This window comes from Zootermopsis nevadensis, unplaced genomic scaffold, assembly GCF_977971745.1.
Source record: "Zootermopsis nevadensis isolate Lab colony 2312 unplaced genomic scaffold, Znev_1.0 Znev_ptg000022l, whole genome shotgun sequence".
In the NCBI taxonomy this organism is placed as follows: Eukaryota; Metazoa; Arthropoda; class Insecta; order Blattodea; family Termopsidae; genus Zootermopsis; species Zootermopsis nevadensis.
In genome coordinates, this window is record NW_028259154.1 from 3869993 (window position 1) to 3882933 (window position 12941).

The 12941-nt window shown below is 39.1% G+C and overlaps 1 protein-coding gene across 2 annotated transcripts; it reads left to right on the forward strand.

Moving 5' to 3' along the window:
* Positions 1 to 323: 323 nt before the first annotated feature.
* On the forward strand, positions 324 to 11425 carry LOC110841569 (uncharacterized). 2 transcript variants are annotated; one of them, XM_022087242.2, is made up of 10 exons: positions 324 to 396; positions 1509 to 1675; positions 3231 to 3479; positions 4096 to 4294; positions 5454 to 5563; positions 6176 to 6390; positions 7187 to 7288; positions 8757 to 8943; positions 9644 to 9799; positions 10336 to 11425. In XM_022087242.2, exons 3-10 carry the CDS (start codon positions 3273 to 3275, stop codon positions 10459 to 10461), a joined length of 1302 nt encoding a protein of 433 aa, XP_021942934.1. In that variant the 5' UTR covers positions 324 to 396; positions 1509 to 1675; positions 3231 to 3272; the 3' UTR covers positions 10462 to 11425. The 2 variants fall into 2 exon arrangements, with proteins under 2 accessions (XP_021942934.1, XP_021942933.1); XM_022087241.2 differs by lacking the exon at positions 324 to 396 and adding an exon at positions 579 to 676.
* The last annotated feature ends 1516 nt before the right edge of the window (positions 11426 to 12941 follow it).

Sequence of the window (12941 nt, forward strand, 5' to 3'; positions counted from 1 at the left end):
TAATATTTAAAAATGCCATTAATATATACTAACAACACTTACACGATAAAGACTAACAATATAATATAATTGAGAAATGTGCACCACCACCTTTTGAACACTACGCATCGTGCATTTTGTATGATACGAATTTCAAAGTTCAAACCACATATGAGAACTTACTGTATCATAATTTAATCAAACATCTTTTAATTTGACCTGATTTAATCTAACATATTGTCCATGCTATATTTCTTATTTGATAGCATGAATCTTAATGCAATCATACTTTTAGAATAGAATAGACGTATTTACTCTCATTGTTATAAAATCTAACGTTGATATCCATAGCAACAGTTTAATGTTTACAAGTGAATTTGAGACTTTACTGCGAGGTCTGTGATTTAATTTCTTCAGGTAAGAATCTGTCATTTTTATATGGTAAAGCAAATCGGTAACTATTTTTAATTTTCAAAATTATGAGCTGGCAGAACAGTTTTCATGCTTTTCCATACTTATCAGATTGTTCTGTGTTTATTCTGTCAACCGTGACGTATTCACTCTCATTGTTACAAAACTGGCGTTGGTATCCACGACAACAGTTTGTTTAGAAGCGAACTTGAGCAGTACTGACAGTTCTAAGGTTTAGTTTCTGTAAATAAGAAATTTTCGTCATGAAATATGACAACCGAAGTCGGTAAGTATTTTTATCCTCTAAGATAAGGAATTAAAATGTTCTCGAACAAATTTACGGCCGGATTATATTGTCGTTTAAAGTCCGAAAAGTGCATTTGTGGTCATTTCATTGCAATTTTCGAATAAAATTGGTATATGTGGTAAACTGCATGAACGTGAAAAATCTTCTTTGTGTTCTAACTGAAGCATTTAAGAGAAAAAAACAAGTAGCGAGTTTATTTTCATGAGCCGGGGTAGCTCAGTCGGTATAGTGACTGACTACAGACTGGACGACCGGGGTTCGATCCTTGACAGGGGCATATAATTTTTCCCCTAGCCTCTGCGTCCAGACCAGCTCTGGATACAATTTATGAAGTCAAATTGAGACTGGTGAAATGGAAAGAATGTAAGAATGAAGCAGATGTGGCCTAGTTCGCAGCACATTTTAGATACTTTCGTCCTCTCGTATCCCACTGACTTATACAGTGGTAACAATTGGCACTATCTTCCACCCCCACTCTCACAACGTGTCTACCTTAATCAATTTTAATATTATCCTTATATATATCCGTCTTTCAAGGGGCCTTTTTCAAGAGATTTCCCTACAAGAATTTGACATGGAATCCTCGTGTTCAATTTTTTCATACAAGACACTTATTACTCATTTTTAAATGCAATTTTCTGTAAATACGAGTAGAATTTTAAGTTTGAAAGATCATGTTGACATTAGGATACAACATAAAAAGTTCGTAACATGTTTTAATTTTTGTGGAAATTGTGAGCCGTGATAACCCGTGTGTGTTACTTATTTTGGATGTGTTACGATCTGATATCAATCTTTGATTCTGCTCTAGGTATTACTTTATGTTTGAAAAAGGCTCGTGTTCGTAAACCGCGCAGAGAAGAAAAAAGAATCAACATTCAGAAGCTCCCTCAAGTGATTAAGAATTCAAAGCCGATTATAAGACCTGAAAATGATCGCTTCACACACACAGCAAAGACTAAGCCTATTGCATATAAGGTAACTTTTCTTATATAATTACTCCCAAGGGCAGGATCCTTTAAAAAATGACAGGCACTCTGTTGATCAAGATCCTGAAGGTTCAGTGCTGTGTTCACAGGAATAGAATTTGCTGTACCTAAGAAGGTTAGGTTAGGTTAATTAAAATGTGTTTAAGTGAAACCTGTATCCAAATTTGTGTAGGCAAACATTTGTCTGATGTATTGCCTATTCAGAATGCCTGATACAGGGAGATGATCTATTGTCACTGATTTTCAGTTTTTCTTAGAATATGCCATCAGGAAGGTTTAGGAAAATCAGGGTGGTTTGGAATTGAATGGGACACATGAGATTTTGGTCTATGCTGATTATATTAATCTGTTGGGCGATAATATAAATACTATAAAAGTAAACGCAGAAACACTCTCAAGGGCTAGTAGGGATGTTGGTCCAGAGGAGAGACAAAGTACATGAACATATCTCGGCATAAGAATTCAGGACAACCAGAATATATGGATAGCTAATGGATTGTTTGAAAGTGTGAAAAAATTCAAGTACTTGGGGATCACACTAAAAAATCAGAATTTCATTCATGATGAAATCAAGAGCTGATTAAATTCAGGAAATGCTTCCCATGATTCAGTCTAAAAATCTTGTCCCCCCCCCATATATACAGGGTGAGTCAGAAGTATATTTACAAACTTTGTGTGCGTGTTCCAGGATCAAAAATAAGAAATAATGTTCCTATGAAAATGGGGTCGCAAATGTATCATTTTCGAAATAATAGCCAAAAATAAGCTTCCAGCAAAGATTTTTAATTAAAGTTTGTGCAAGAATTGTTGGCGACATGCGTATTGGTCCACACATGCTTCCATCGCGTCTAAGATGACCTTCATATCGGCGATTCTTAAGAAGACACTTGCCACGTCTCCTTGAAGATGTACCACTGAATACAAGAAGACAAATGTGGTTTATGAACGACGGAGCCCCAGCAAACTTCTCCCGTCACGTCAGAGATGATCTCAATGATCAATACCCTCAGCGATGGATTGGGCGTGGTGGCCCAGTAGCATGGCCACCGAGGTCACCGGACCTGACTCCATTGGACTTTTATCTGTGGGGTCACTTGCAGTCCGTCGTTTATGCAACACCCATAAACAATGAAGACGACCTATGGGAACGTGTGCAGATGATTCGAGGAAATTCTGGTGTGTACGTCGTGCTCGGGCATGTGCGGAGAATGGAGGAACAACCTTTGAGCATCTGTTATAAAGAAACATCCCTGTCCTTATACTTGGCAATAAAGGCAAACATTGAAAATTATTTTTGGTTATTATTTCGAAAATGAAACATTTACGACCCCATGTTCATAGGAACATTATTCCTTATTTTTGATCCTGGAACACGCACACAAAGTTTATTAACATACTTCTGACTCAGCCTGTATATATATATATATATATATATATATATATATATATATATATATATAATAATGAGGTTCACGGCCTGGTACTTGTACTTTGAATATTAGGTAACTTAATTTTCCTATATCCTGTAATCAAATTTCTTTCAGGACCATACTGGAGCTATCCTGCCCAGAGATGAGGGCAGTAAAATGCAGATTAAAGAGATTAAGCAAGTTAATGCGCCTTATAAATCACAATACGGACAGAAATCCAAGAAGACTGCAGCTCCAGTTCCAAAAGCAAATATAGCAAGAAAACCTGTCAAGGATATTACGGAGCTGAAGCGTTTGGATGCGCTGTTTCGCAAGAAAAATACATATTTTTATTCAGAAAAAGTAACGTATCTTAAAGAACAGGTGAGAATCTCCATTGCTTACTTTCCATATTATGCTTTCTTTGTATGAAGTACATAAGTGACTGCGCGTATTTCATCTACATTTTTCATTTTTTTATGAAACTTGGTATTGGAGGGGAAGAGAGCTTTTGTTTGTTTAGTGTTCTGTCTGACGACAGGTCCATATGAACAGGATCCTTCCATCCTTTTCTCGGACTGGGACCTGTTCATATGCGTTCTTGGCAGATGATCCAGAAGTGGTTTGCCATTGCCTTCTTCTGTGTGTGAATGGAGTAATTGTTGGGATGCCACGGAGGAAAACTCCGTGTTGCCTAGACCACGGCCTTGCCCAACACAAGTTATAAATTCGGGCACCGCCGGGAATCGAACCCGAGACCCCCAGGATTACAAGGCCAGCGGGGGGAATGTACCAAAACTATTATTGGTCCAAGTAGCCGCTATTTTACATTAATCTTAAATCAGACTTTATCTGTTATCTACAGAATGGCTCGTATGCCTGTAAATGAACACCACGACCACCAGAGCAATTAATGCTACAATGAACCATAAGCCCATATAGTGATTTTAAATGCAATTGTCTCGCTACAATCATTAATAATCCCGTGTTTTTATTTCAGGCGAATTTTATGAAACTGTACAATAGCCTTGTTGATCTGCATAAGAGAGTACTGAATTTGACAGGGATTGATTTAGGACCAGTGGAAGAAGTTAAAGTGATTAATTGTAACACTAAGAGTACTCCTATAACTTATCGACAGTCACAACCTAATTACAGAGATCAAGATAAAGAAGAATATGAATCCGACTTAATTGAGGGTAAGCTAAATCATCTTTATGGCAGTTTCCAGAGAATAAATATTATGCTCAGTGCATACTTTGAGCTACATACTCACAATTCTTAAATAAGTTCCACACATTTTGGAAGCGTCTTCTGTTGTCAATCTCAGTAATCATTCAAAGAATAAAACAGTCATGACTGAATCAGGGTATCAATCAATCGGGGATCAGAGATTGAGTCAGCCAGTTGATGAGTTATGTAGTCACTAAGTTAATGAGATATAAAATTAGTCAGTTAGTCTATTAGTTTTCAAACCACAGAGCTGGTCATTCACTGAGTCAGAATTTCAGCCAGCTGTACCTCACCTTGTCGTGGTGGTGGGGCTCGAGTACCTCAGTGACCCCAAGAGCTACTGGTAGGGTCTCCCTAGGGGGAGAGGTCAGACTAAGACAGGTACCCCCTGGTCCTCCAGGTTGGGGGTTGGTCGCAAGGCTAACAACTTTGCACCGTAAAAAGGAAGATGTTTCGAGACCTCGATCAAAGCCTCGGACAGATGGACCAAATATTGACCGGAGAGCCATAGAATAAGAAGTCTTAGCCACAAGTTTCCTGCAAAACAAACGTGACAGGAGATTCATTGTTTGTTTCGTCATCTTTCCCCCCCTCTCTCTCTTTCTTTGTGGTTTTCTGTTTCACTTTCTTTCATTCTTGTTTCTCTTTGTTTCTTTCCCTCCTGCTTTCTTATTTTTAATCCCGCTTTGCCAAATTTTCCAAGTCTTTCCAGCCAAATATCAGGATAATCCCTTAAATTAGGCCACAATTTCCACAGATCCTTTTCGATTCATTAATCATCCTATCATTTCATGCTATATAGTCTTCATTAATGACAATATCATCAAACAATAAGACAAATAAATAAATACGTCATTATTTTGTTGTTGTTTATGTCTTCTACTAACATTAATTCTTTCTATTGCATTTCTATTTCTTTCTCCATATTCATTCCTTCTTCCTCAATTCTCCTCTTCCATTCGGTCCTATCTTCATTCTCTTTAGTTTCTCTTCATTTCCTTTCCTCTCCTTTATTAATTTCCATCTTTAACATTTGTCTTCGCGGACCACGTGTCACTGTTATATGGAAATTCCGAATGAGAATTGTTTTCTAAAAATAATTTTACACGTGAAAAAATGTTGCAGGTCTAAACTCTGACGAGCTTGAGAATACGAGCCTGTCCCAGGAACTGCAGCCCTTCGCTGCAGAACTGGATGATGGTCAGGACGAGGGCAGCAAGAATAAATATTACAAGGTAACAACATTAATCTATCGATTTCACACATTTTAAAATGCGTACCGTTTTTAAGTATGACATCGACAATGACAAATTGATCTTACAGGAATTGCCCTGTGAAAGACATAACTTTCATGTTATCTACTTATATTGTTAATCTGTACTGGCTAATTAATATATTTTCTTTATATTTTCCTTAATCACCTACCTCATTCTGTCCACTGATATATCACAACTCTTTAACCAAACACCATTATAATTTAAATGCAATGATTTAGGCTCATCTAATCAACAAATTAACCGCCACGGTGGTCTAGCGGTTAGAACGCTGGCCTTGTAATCCTGGGGTCTCGGGTTCGATTCCCGGCGGTGCCCGAATTTATAACTTGTGTTGGGCAAGGCCGTGGTCTAGGCAACACGGAGTTTTCCTCCGTGGCATCCCAACAATCCATTCACACACAGAAGAAGGCAATGGCAAACCACTTCTGGATCATCTGCCAAGAACGTATATGAACAGATCCCAGTCCGAGAAAAGGATGGAAGGATCCTGTTCATATGGACCTGTCGTCAGACAGAACACTAAATAATAATAAATCAACAAATTCCGATGATTTATTTTTTCTTTTGAAGGTTTCAAAGAAAGTTCGACAGTCATCGAACATTTCGGAGCGCAGGTTATCTAGACCCAAACATGAAATTACCCATCTCCAGCCTCAGATTAAAGTGACAGAAGGACGACCAACAACGAAAAAATATTCAAGTCCCCACAAGGCAAAGGATCAGATCAAGATCTACAGAGATGCAAAGGAAGAATGGAGGATGATTAGGGACACTCGTACATCGTGGTTTGTTTTTCATTTTCTTCAACGTGGTATAATCCAAGCCTGAAGTACATTTTCCTAACTAATTCCATGGCATAGACTTTTCCTTGAAAAGATTATACTCATCTGATAAAATTCCTTGTTGTTATGCCACCCAAATGTTCATCGCTGTATTCGCAAAAGTCCGTAATATGATTTTATCCCAAAATAATTTATTCTCTGTTTTAACATAATCGTCATCCTACGTCTCCCGAGTATTATCTTGTCTGTACAGTTATTGGGTTTACAGATTACAATTATAGATTCATTTCTTGCTTACCGCATTTGTGCTACATGTTTCTCCATGATGTACCTTGATTACAGACCCTGGCAATGTTAAGTGATAAATTAAACTGTGAATTGTAAATTTCTGTTTCGACATCTTGCTCAGATCTAAACACTTTTCCCCAGTATTTCCTTTGCAAACCATCATTTTTCCTTTTGAGCGAGATGTAAAATTTGACATCCATTAAGACCGAAGGTAAAAATTATAGTTTTATATATTTTAATTTGTACTTTACGAGAACACCTGCAAGTATAAAAGGTTGGAAAACTTAATGATAGCAGACATATTTAAAATTCAGTCTGTTCTAAATTTTATAATGCATAGATCATTTTAATTATCAACCTCGTTCCCAAGTTCTTAAATATTGTTTTCAAACACTTACAGCGTATATTCTTGTGACAAGCTATGAAAAATTACCACAAAACTGACTCGTTAATTTCAATTTCTTCCAGCTCAGAAAAGATTTTATGTCTATAGTAAAAACTTTCATTCTAGGGTGCCTGATATTATGGAAGAAAGCTCAGGGGTGGCAACTGTGGATTGTCAGAGAAAATTAGATTTTGACATTCAGAAGCCAAAAGGTGAACAGGTCTCAAGGTAGGATATGTCTACCGATACAGGACCAAGAAACTTTAGTTTAATTAATTACTTTCTTCAGATAGTTAGCTACTTCGCTGTCTAAGCTAACCGGCTGTCAATTTGACTAGCTAGACCAGCGGTCCCCAACGCGGTGCCCGATAAGGCTTTTTTTGGGTGCCCTCGTTGTTACGGAAAGAGGTTATACTAAATAATGAAGGCTGTTCAACCACGAACATCATAAAATCAAAGCACAGATCTCGACTTACTGACGAATGTTTACGAGCAGAAACATCATCCTACATTCCCAAATTTGAAAAACTGGCTGATGAAATGCAGTGCCAAACATCACACTAACTTCCCACTTGAGTAATAATAATTGTACTTATAAAACTACGTATTTTTGATCGCGTGGTTTCTTGTGTCATTAAACGTCGTGTTGTTTTGTGTATTATTTGGTGTCCATTTCTTATTTGTCCAGAGAAAACAAAATTTGGCTTTTTAATTGGTTGGTGCCCGCCACGATCTCATAAACTCTCAAATGTGTCCGTAGGCGTAAAAATGTTGGGGACCACTGAGCTAGACTATGCCATAGCTCAGGCAGTTGTTCAACAGGTTCTCGATTTGGAGAGACAGGTCGAATTCCACATTGGAAAGACCAATAGGTTATAAATTCTTGTTTGTTTATAATGGTTACCCATCTGCCACGGTGGTCTAGCGGTTAGAACGCTGGCCTTGTAATCCTGGGGGTCTCGGGTTCGATTCCCGGCGGTGCCCGAATTTATAACTTGTGTTGGGCAAGGCCGTGGTCTAGGCAACACGGAGTTTTCCTCCGTGGCATCCCAACAATTACTCCATTCACACACAGAAGAAGGCAATGGCAAACCACTTCTGGATCATCTGCCAAGAACGTATATGAACAGGTCCCAGTCCGAGAAAAGGATGGAAGGATCCTGTTCATATGGACCTGTCGTCAGACAGAACACTACAAATAAATAAATAATGGTTACCCAGGTGGCAACTTGAGAAGCACTGGACAGATTTGGATGAAATTTGAAATGGGTGTTGTGCCATTGGACTCTACCTCAAAGTCATACTTTAGAATATCCTGTGATCATTGATAACAAACTGGAGGAAAGCCTTTGAGGTGCTGCACTCTGATGTCCAAAGATGGAAATATCAAAGATAGAATTTGTTTACGTACAGTGGTTCAAATATGGGAATTGTGAATTTATGGTTTTTGAATTTAAAAATTATAATGGTTTTGAAATGCGTGAATAATCTATTTTTAAGAGATGTGGCAGATTTATTACTTTTAAGTACACGTTGCAGATAACACTTGAGGATATCCTGTGTGCTCCTATACAGAATATAGTTTCTACCTGTTCCTCCCTCTAAGATCAGTTTTATTATAACCCCCTTATATTTGAATAGATCTCGAAAGTGGTCAAAATTTATAAGTTTTTCTTGTTTTTCTCAATGTGTGCAGCCGATCACAGAATGCTCTGCATAACAGGCAAGATAGGGGTAACAGAGATCTGGATGACATACGTGGCATCCTTAAGGAAGTCTTAGCGCAACTCACAGAGCTTCGGCAAGAAGGACGAGACAGAGCAGAAAATTTATATAACGTCGTTAAGCTGGTCCAGACGCAAGTCGCTGAGGTACAGCAACAGGTATGTCGCTGTAATGTGTGAATTTCGTATATGACTTTACGTCTAAATTTGAAGTGTTCGCTATATATATATATATATATATATATATATATATATATATATATATCAGTGTCCTCTTTCTCTCACTCATTTTCCTTTTTGTTCTCCTTATTCTTCACCCACTCATTCTTCTCCCATTCCAGATCTTCTCTTCACTGCCTTCTCCCTCTTCTAAATCAGACAAATTGCCCCTTCCATTTCACTCATCTCCTTTTCTCAGTCTGCATATACAAAGTCTATTTCGTGATGCGTCTGAAAAATCCCTGTTTCTCGTATCTCTCGATATTTTATGGAGCTTCAAAAATTGTTTCATCTTCTTCATTTCTTTCTGTGTCCATCAGACGGTGCTCCACCAATATTGATTATGTATTTTGTTGTCAGTATAACGACGTTGATTTGACTAAACCAAAAAATAGACTGCGTTTATAAATTGTGAAGTTCCTGAACCCTCACAGGTCCTGGTACTCTACTGGACGTTCTGTTCCGAACACTTACGTGTCCTCTTTTCACGAGACAAAGGCGATATTTCACAGCCGTACTAGAGTACAGGCAAAATCACCTGAAAATATTTTTAGAATTAAATGTATAAATTTGTTCAAAGCTTTTGGGTAAGCTGCCTTAACAACATGTATCTCTTTTTTTTTTAATTTCTGGGTTCCAGGTGGTTGATTTGCAGGCATCGCTAATTTCAAATTACAGACCAAAAAAAGAGATGGAATTCACACGGACGAGAGAAAATCGACAGGAGATGAAGAACAGAGCATTTCAAATTGTGGCGCGAAACTTACTAGAAGAGCAGCAGAGAGAGAGAGACAAGGTACCCGAAGTTACGAATAAAGAAGTACTTTTTACGTATTCGGACTATTTACGGATTATTACAAATTTCCTTTTGTATCGCAAATAATGAGATGATAAAGTTGCGTCATATTGTGATAAATATATATTTTTTTTAAATCTTGTCAGTCTAATCACAATAAAATTCCTATTAAATATTAAAATATTACTATAATTAACATTTAAATATTTAAAATATATTAAATGATGTTCTCTATCGAAATGTTCGATTTACATTTGATCATCACTTTTTTTTACAAAATTTAAACAAATCGCAAATAATGTTAAATGAAATATGAAGACGGTTATGATTGGTGGATAATTAAATATTTGGAAGGATCATCTTTCAAAATGCAACCTGTCATCTGACTGTAGAGACTGAAGAAAATCATGTAAACTTCAGTTTGGACTTTTCAAGTCAATTCTTAAGCTTTGGTTTGATTTATTAAATGTACTGAAATCTTTTAGATTTACTGTAATTTATTGCAAAATTTACAAAACATTTTTGTTCATTTTTAGATTACGAAGGCTACACTAAAAGTGAAAGAATCTAAAACAACTGTTGATGGAAAAAAGAGTTATTTAAGTAAAATGAATATTAAGAACCTATTTAAAAGTAACACGACAAATGCCAGACGCCGTTAGGCAGATTGAAAATCGACGGATGATAAATATTGAGCGTGACCTCCGTTCAACCAGGGCTGACGCGGACACTTACAAGACCACCGAACAATTGAACCTCCGGAATGTCGCGGTGTATAGTCGGTGGAAGTTTATACTGACATCTCAAAGGAGCTTACTGCCTTCATCATCAGAGTGATAAGTAAGCTGTGAATGAAAAATTTGGTTCAGATATAGGCACAGTTTTGAGCAGGTCAAACCTGTCCTCAGGACCAGCACGGAGAGACTTAATATTACGGACGAACTCTGCTGATTTCTTCCGTCGTGCTCAGAGGGCGTCCGAGGATATCGTCCGTACCATCAAATCTCTTTTTGAAGGAGTCGAGGTTTTCACGGTGGTCAGTCTGAAGATGGCTGTCGTCTGGGTCGTTGCCCCTGTGTGCGATCTGGTACAAGTTTACTGACATTTAAGAGGTCCTCGCTGCCTCCGTCATCAGGACATGAATGATAAACTTTACCGTACTCCCCGGCACGGCAACCCGGAAGGTGGCCGTCGTCAAATCTCTGTTTGCTGGTCCTGAGAACATCCTTTACAGTTCTGATTTTGTTTTGGTGTTTGCCGGGGGTGCCAGGTGGAGAAGCCCCCCTGAGCCGCGTCACTTTTATAAGGACATCCTGAGACTCTCCTACATCTTGTCATAACTCGCCCCCCCCCCGTCCCCGTGTTAATCACAACCACTTTATGGCCCTGATGATGGAAACAGTATGTATCTGTGAAACGTCAGTGATCTTGGGCATCTGAGAATCCAGTCATCTAACCCAGTGGTTCGAAACGTTTTCTTACTCACAGACCAGTAAAGATAAGTGGGGGTTTCTGAGGACTACGCCCCACTCTACTCTGTATTTTGCAGTAAAAATAATTGTCAAAAGATCTAATTATTAATAATTTGTCTGACTGTGTAGAAGGAGAATAAAAAACATATAAATATAAATAAAAATGTATTATTTATTATTATGAAAGGAAATTGAACGAGCGCTTGCCCAATTATTTATTTATTTAGTGTTCTGTCTGACGACAGGTCCATATGAACAGGATCCTTCCATCCTTTTCTCGGACTGGGACCTGTTCATATACGTTCTTGGCAGATGATCCAGAAGTGGTTTGCCATTGCCTTCTTCTGTGTGTGAATGGAGTAATTGTTGGGATGCCACGGAGAAACCGGGGAAGCCCCCGGAGGAAAACTCCGTGTTGCCTAGACCAATGCCTTGCCCAGCACAAGTTATAAATTCGGGCACCGCCGGGAATCGAACCCGAGACCCCCAGGATTACAAGGCCAGCGTTCTAACCGCTAGACCACCTCATCTTATTATTATTTAGTGTTCTGTCTGACGACAGGTCCATATGAACAGGATCCTTCCATCCTTTTCTCGGACTGGGACCTGTTCATATACGTTCTTGGCAGATGATCCAGAAGTGGTTTGCCATTGCCTTCTTCTGTGTGTGAATGGAGTAATTGTTGGGATGCCACGGAGAAACCGGGGAAGCCCCCGGAGGAAAACTCCGTGTTGCCTAGACCAATGCCTTGCCCAGCACAAGTTATAAATTCGGGCACCGCCGGGAATCGAACCCGAGACCCCCAGGATTACAAGGCCAGCGTTCTAACCGCTAGACCACCTCATCTTATTATTATTTAGTGTTCTGTCTGACGACAGGTCCATATGAACAGGATCCTTCCATCCTTTTCTCGGACTGGGACCTGTTCATATACGTTCTTGGCAGATGATCCAGAAGTGGTTTGCCATTGCCTTCTTCTGTGTGTGAATGGAGTAATTGTTGGGATGCCACGGAGAAACCGGGGAAGCCCCCGGAGGAAAACTCCGTGTTGCCTAGACCAATGCCTTGCCCAGCACAAGTTATAAATTCGGGCACCGCCGGGAATCGAACCCGAGACCCCCAGGATTACAAGGCCAGCGTTCTAACCGCTAGACCACCTCATCTTATTATTATTTAGTGTTCTGTCTGACGACAGGTTCATATGAACAGGATCCTTCCATCCTTTTCTCGGACTGGGACCTGTTCATATACGTTCTTGGCAGATGATCCAGAAGTGGTTTGCCATTGCCTTCTTCTGTGTGTGAATGGAGTAATTGTTGGGATGCCACGGAGGAAAACTCCGTGTTGCCTAGACCACGGCCTTGCCCAACACAAGTTATAAATTCGGGCACCGCCGGGAATCGAACCCGGGACCCCACGATTACAAGGCTAACGTTAATGACGGTATCACTTACTTCGACCCCCCCCCCCACCACTGGTGCTGTTGTTGCAGAGATACAAGAAACAATAGAGTTTCAGTTCTTTTATACGTTCTCTGAATTATCTTTCGAATTTCACGAGGAATGAGCTGTAATTGGGTCACAGAAACAAGTGTAAGTTCATTGGAACTCGGTAGACGGTGCGTTGTTTGGCTCTGACCTTCGTAAAAGTGGAGTGAAAATTTGTGCAG